This window comes from Dendrobates tinctorius, unplaced genomic scaffold (assembly GCF_039654945.1).
Source record: "Dendrobates tinctorius isolate UK_male_01 unplaced genomic scaffold, ASM3965494v1 ptg000022l, whole genome shotgun sequence".
NCBI classification, from domain to species: domain Eukaryota; kingdom Metazoa; phylum Chordata; class Amphibia; order Anura; family Dendrobatidae; genus Dendrobates; species Dendrobates tinctorius.
This window is the reverse complement of record NW_027361690.1, coordinates 61,126,163-61,133,356: the sequence shown is the minus strand read 5'-3', so window position 1 is coordinate 61,133,356 and position 7,194 is coordinate 61,126,163. Positions and strand designations below refer to the sequence as shown.

Genomic DNA, 7,194 nt, shown 5'->3' with positions numbered 1-7,194 from the left:
CTCAATTTTCTTTTGAGGATCCGTTTTTTTCCCCCATTGACTTGCATTAATGGCGGATTGTGACGGATTGCTGTCCGTTGCATCCGTTTTTTTTGAGGATCCGCCAAAAGTATTTTGAGGATCTCTCTCTCTCTCTCTCTCTCTCCTTCCCGGCCAGCAGTTCCTTTTATTTCCTCATTTTCAGGATCCGTCTGAAAACGGATCCTGTGCCATCCGTTCCCATCAGTTGAGAACGGATCCGCTTCTCTGACTTTTTGGCGGATTTGAACTGATGCAAAAAACTGAAGTGTGAAAGAGGCCTAAGATACCCGTCAGAAGCCTCTAATGCTGCAAAATTAGATCCCTTGCTTTGCACCTATGAGGGGGCTATATCCCAAAACACCAAGTCTGAAAACTGAGATTCTGGTTTGGCTTTAATCCTAAGTCATATGGCAAGGCTTAGTAAAGGGTTACTATTGACTTTAAGGACTGATTCTTCCAGTTGGTGGCACTAAATTTAAAGATCTCTACCTCTCTACAGAGAGGATCCTAGCAGTCAACGTTAATGCTATCAAACACTTAGTTGCTGCAAATCTTTGTTGAATCTTAAAAAAAATATGATTTATTGACATGTTTTGGTGAATAAAACCACATTTCTTTGAGATACTTTGAAATACTTTCTGGTTTTATGTCCCTGCTTCTTTTCTTGAAGGAATGGGCTGAAATTACCGAAAGCCTAAAGGGTTAAACTAGCAGCATACAATAGTAAAACCTGAATAAACATAAAGCAAGGAGAATATTGAATAAGAAATTGATTACTAGAAGTTATTGAAAAAAGCATAAGCCATTTCTTTCCTGTGGCTTTTCTTGCTTGGCATTTCCTAGGTCCCAGAAGGTAAATGTTATGTCTATTTTCTTCTTATAACAGAACTCTTGCGAAAAAGATGTAACCCTGAATATCCTGAGTGTATTAAGTGAATTGCTGTCTGCTGGTAAGTGATGGCACCGCATTAGTATTTTATTGCAGCTGATGTTCTTAGAAATGATAGGGCTGTAAAAATACATTACTTGCAAAATGAACCAACTGCACTCCCTATACTAAAGAAAATGATTCCAATAGACTGTGCTTTCCTTTAACCTAACCAAAAATAGGTTCCCATAAAGTTCGAGCTAAGCTCATAGAGTTGTTTTGCAAAGGGTTATTAACCTCTTAATGACTTCATCATTTCCAAGTGTGGACTATGTTTCCAGCACTGAAAGTATTGAATTTTTTCACTGGATATACCGTACTTTTTGGACTATAAGACTCACTGGACCATAAGGCGCACCCCAAATTTTAAGAAGGAAAATGGGGGAAAAACTTAATGAGTCAAATGGGGGTCCATCTTACAGTCCTGAATTCATCTTACCCGGGGAGGAATCAGCTACGCTGGTGGCAGTAGGATTCGTGCGATTCTTCCAGTGGTCTGACACTGCAGGGAGATGATATCTTTCCCATCCCAGCCTGGTGTGTCTGGTGCGGCAGGTTCGGCAGAGCTTGGTGGTGCGAGGGGCTCTGATGCCATTTTGTGAAAGCCTAGAGCCTCTGCACTTCTTTTGCCTTGATGCTGTGGCCTCCGGTAGAATGGCCGCCAGAGGTGGCGCATGTGCAGATTGAGATCTCAACAACGAGATCTTGTCCCAAGATCTTGGGAGACGAGATCTCGGAGCCGAGATCTCAATATGCGCATGCGCCGCCTTCAGTGGCCATTTTCCCAGAGGCCAGATTTGTTCCCCAGGCGCAGATTGAGATTTCGGCAATGAGATCTCGTCCCGAGATCTCGGGAGACAAGATCTCAGAGCCAAGATCTCAATATGCACACGCGCTGCCTCAGGCGGCCATTTTCAAGGAGGCCACAGCATTGAGGCAATAGAACTGCGGGGGCTTCGAGCCTTCACATAATGTCACCGGAGCCCCCTGCAGCACCGAGTACTGCTGAAACTGCCGCACCAGCCGCGCCAGGCTGGGATGGGAGCAAGATCTTTGCCCTGCAGAGTTGGCCCACCGGAAGAATCGCCCAACTCCTGCTGCCACCACGCTAACTGTAGGTACTCCTATTATAAGACACACCTCCATTCCCCCACAAATTTTGGGGGTAAAATTTGTGTCTTACAGTCTGAAAAATATGGTAACTAAGAACATTGCTATGCAAAACTTTAAAGGGCATATAACTGAGTTATCCCTAGTTATCCCCATTACTTTATTAATTAGTTTGTTTATGAATATATTTTTATATAATATTTAGATTTTTTGCCCAACTTCTCAGAAGTATTAATGTAGGAAATAGTTGCCCATACATTAGAAAATCTTTCCACAGATACTGTATGGCAACTTGGCTCAATTTAATAGACATCAGGAGATCAGAAGGTATACACTGCAAGATACTTGTAACAATTGCAATTATTTTATCAAGTAGAAAATTGCTCTAATTGTAGAAAATAATTTTGATTTTAGAAATAGTTTATATTCATTAAATGAAATAACAATGCTGGCACTGTAGAAGGAAGATAAGGCATTGCATGTTTAAAATGTAGCTTTTTTGCAGTTCTATACAGAGACTGCAGAGACAAAAGTGGCTTACAGCTGTTTCGCATGAAAGTCATGCTTCCTCTGAGGTTTCAGAGGAAGCCTGATTCCTATGCAAAGTGACTTATAGGCTCAGAGGAAGTGCGACTTTCTCACGAAACAGCTGTCACTTTTGTTTCCCAATCTCTGTATGGAACAATAATAAAGATACATTTGAATCATGAGTGCCCCATTTTCCTTCTACAATGGTACAACTTGGACTTTTTCTTGGTGAGCACCATCAAGGTGGCTTGTTTGCTGATAAATATTGATACTATAACCATTGCTGCTGAAACGTACAGGACATGAATGAGAGCAGTGACAGATTCCTGTTTTTCTACATATACATAACAAACAATGTTGGTGTTATGACATCACAGGTGATGACATCTTTGGGCCACTTCATTTACATTGTTTGTGTTCCCCTAAGGATGAATGATATTGTAAAACTGGTGTTATGTTATCGTATGTATGATAATGATGTTACATCCTCTGTAATGTTAACAGCAATGATGTCAGATTGGGTAATGTCATTGGCATTGTCTTTGAGGCCTCTTTAAAGAGTATATTTAATCAGTTTGAGTATGTTAAACTGCACACATCATGGAATAACAGCTTCAAAGCTGCATTCAATAGTTTTTATTTTTTAATTTCTCCTGTCCATTGTGGCGATATTAGTTTGTAAAATTTAGGGTATAATTTACCATATTTTATAGTTCAACAAGGAGTTCCCACTGGGGGCGTGTACTTCTTCACATGCATGAAGTTGACAAATCATAAGGCAGCAAGCTATAAGGGGAAAAAAACACCCACCCCCACATAAGCTTAGAGAGGATTTCTCAGTATGGGACATGTAATGATTGATGTCATCTGCATTGATCTCACTGCAGATCTGTATGTGAATGCAAAGTGGTGGGAGCAGAGCAGAGATGAGTGTGATTACAAACACCTTTCAGCTTTTATCTCATGGCAGTCAGTGATATGGGAGGAAGATACATAAGAGTGGTAGCTGCAGAGTTGTTTGTAATGAGATAAACCTCAGCTCTGCTGTATAAATCCTCCCCACACACTGGCTGCCATGAGATGTAAGGTAAAAAGTGTTGAGGGCGCAGGAGCTCTCTGCCAACACTACTATCACTACACGGATATGTTTAGCTCTCATCTGAACAGGACCTTAAATATACATTTTTTTGTATATGTTTTATTCTTACAGGAACTCAACGCAGGATTCACTACATGATATCAAAGGGTGGTAGTGAAGCCCTTCTTCAAACCCTGGTAAATTTTGCAAGATCAGATTCCCTTGACTATAGTATATTATTACCCCTTCTTCGCCTGATGGTCAAGGTAGGCCAGAGAGGTACTGTATCTGTCGGATTCCTTACATTCATATTTTATTCCCTTTCAAGTATTTTCCTATTATATTGACTCAAATCAACTTTACAGTACTTTGAACTTTCAGATATAAAAATGCATTTTTTTCATGGATAGATATAATCTCATTAGTTGAAATGATCAATTCTTGGAAGCAGGAAAGATCTGCAAATAGTAAAGTGATCCCTTTCCCAATAATTTGCATTAGAACAGTTTATCTTAGATCTCCCACTGCACAGTAACAATCAGAATAATACCATTTTAAGTTTGTTTTCAGTGGACAGATTACCCATGTCACAGTGTGGGAGTGTGTGGGGTAATATACGTTTATATATGAAATGACAGAAATGTTACAGATGCGGTATGTTTACTGTATTATATTCATATTTTCCTGGACAGAGGTGATGACTATTTATTAAAGTGTAACGCTTGTTTCTTGATCGCATGCAACAGAATGTCTGTCTGCTTCTAGATTCTCCATAGAATCATAGAATCGTAGAGTTGGAAGGGACCTCCTGGGCCATCTGGTCCAACCCCCTGCTCAAAGCAGGATTCGCTAAATCATCCCAGTCAGATGTCTGTCCAGCCTCTGTTTGAAGACTTCCATTGAAGGAGAACTCACCACTTCTCGTGGCAGCCTGTTCCACTCATTGATCACTCTAACTGTCAAAAAGTTTTTTCTAATATCTAATCTGTGTCTCCTCCCATTCAGTTTCATCCCATTGCTTCTAGTCTTTCCTTGTGCAAATGAGAATAAAGTTGATCCTTCTACAATGTGACAGCCCTTGAGATATTTGTAGACAGCTATTAAGTCTCCTCTCAGTCTTCTCTTTTGCAAACTAAACATTCCCAAATCCTGCAACCTTTCCTCATAAGACAGGGTTTGCAGACCGGTCACCATTCTGGTCGCTCTTTTCTGAACTTGCTCCAGTTTGTTGATGTCTTTTTTAAAATGTGGTGCCCAAAACTGGACACAATATTCCAGATGAGGTCTGACCAAAGAGGAGTAGAGGGAAATAATGACTTCACGTGATCTAGACTGTATGCTTCTGTTAATACATCCTAGAATTGCATTTGCCTTTTTTGCTGCTGCATCACACTGTTGACTCATATTCAGTCTGTGATCTATTAGTATACCCAAGTCTTTTTCACATGTGCTGTCACTTAGCCCTATTCTTCCCATTCTATATGTGCTTTTTTCATTTTTATTGCCCAGATGTAGTACTTTGCATTTCTCCCTGTTAAAAACCATTCTGTTAGTTGCTGCCCACTTCTCCCCACCATACTCCCCACCATCACTTTTCCATAGAACTTTATAAGCACCAACTATCATCTTCTATATCAGTATTGGGAAAATCTGTCTTCACTGAATTTTACCCATGAATTGAGAGTGAAAGATCAATCTAGGAGGACAGAAACAGATTTTTCAAATAAAGATATATTACAAAGTTGCTTTTTTTCATATATACTATTGATTTTATTAAAGTGACAATTACCCTTTAGGCTAAGTGCAGACGTTGCAGAAAATTTCTGCCCAAAAACCTGAATCCCTTCCCAGAAACCGCACCTATTTTTCCGCGGCGGTTTTTGCGCGTTTTTTGCTCTGTTTTGATGCATTTTTTTCCGCAGCGGTTTCAAACCGCATAGAAGAAGCCAAAACCACTGAAAAATCCACAAAATTAATGAGCATGCTGCGTTTTTTACCGCGATGCGTTTTTTTTGCGGTTAAAAACGCATCAATGTGCACAACAAGTGCAAAATGCATAGAAATGACTGGGAAGCTTATTTTTAGCGGTTTTATAGTGAAAACCGCCGTAAAAACCGCTAAAAAAACGCTGTGTGTGAATACAGCCTTAAGCATTAAGCTAGGCAACTAAATCAGGCAGGGTGTTGTCATAGGTGCTGGAATAAATGTACAGTGCCTTGCGAAAGTATTCGGCTCCCTGGAACTTTTCAACCTTTTCCTAGATATCATGCTTCAAACATAAAGATACCAAATGTAAATTTTTGGTGAAGAATCAACAACAAGTAGAGCACAATTTTGAAGTTGAACGAAATTTATTGGTTATTTTAAATTTTTGTGGAAAGTTAAAAACTGAAAAGTGGGGCGTGCAATATTATTCGGCCCCTTTACTTACAGTGCAGCAAACTCACTCCAGAAGTTCATTGTGGATCTCTGATCCAATGTTGTCCTAAATGACTAATGATAATAAATATAATCCACCTGTGTGTAATCAAGTCTCCATATAAATTCACCTGCTCTGTGATAGTCTCAGGGTTCTGTTTGACGCACAGAGAGCATCATGAAGACCAAGGAACACAACAGGCAGGTCCGTGATACTGTTGTGGAGACGTTTAACCCCTTTCTGCCATCTGACTTACTATCCCGTCCATGGGACCCGGGCCCCTATTCCCATGGATGGGATAGTACATCATAGCTGATTATCACAGCTGACACCTGACACTATGTGTCAGGGGTGGACACAGACCGCCCCCGACATGTTAACCCCTGGCACACTGCGATAAAACACGATCGCAGTGTACCAGGGGTTTAGGGAAGCATCAGAAGGGAGGGGGCTCCCTCACTGCTTCCCTGAGAGCCCCACAGCAGCGCAATGTGCAGTGCTGCTGCGGGGGCCTCCTTCCCTGCAGGTCCCCGGATCCAAAATGGTGGTGGGGACCTTCTGGGGCCTGCAGGGAGGTGGCTTCCTCATGCCAACAAAGCGCAGGCATAAGGAAGCCTGCAGCACTGCCTGTGACAGATCGCTGATCTGTCACAGCGATCTGTGATGTGACAGATCAGCGATCTGTCACATGACAGTTATGTCCCCCCTGGGACATTGTAATAAAATTAAAAAAAAAAGTGTAAAAATAATTTATAAAAAATCGCTAAATAAATTAAAAAATAAAAATATTCCCTAATAAATTCATTTTTTGGAAATAAAAACAAAACATAACAATAAAAGTACACATATTTTGCATCGCCGCATCCGTAACGACCCGCCCTATAAAACTATACCATTAGTTAACCCCTTTAGCGAACCCCTTAAAAAATAAAGCTAAAAAGCAAAGCAAAAAATAATGCTTTATTATCATACTGCCGAACAAAAAGTGCAATAACGCGCGATCAAAAAGACGCATATAAATATCCATGGTACTACTGAAAACGTCATCTTGTCCTGCAAAAAACGAGCCACCATACAGTGTCATTAGTAAAAAAATAAAAAAGTTATAGC

At 40.5% G+C, this 7,194-nt stretch overlaps 1 protein-coding gene across 1 annotated transcript in view; it reads left to right on the top strand.

The window, feature by feature from the left end:
- The first annotated feature begins 357 nt into the window (after nt 1–357).
- AGBL1 (AGBL carboxypeptidase 1) overlaps nt 358–7,194 on the top strand; it is a 1,225,565-nt gene continuing 1,218,728 nt past the window's right edge. The window contains exons 1-3 of the mRNA XM_073569145.1: nt 358–405; nt 908–971; nt 3,798–3,944. Of these exons, the coding sequence (XP_073425246.1) occupies nt 358–405; nt 908–971; nt 3,798–3,944 (259 nt within the window). The remainder of the gene's footprint in view (nt 406–907; nt 972–3,797; nt 3,945–7,194) is intronic.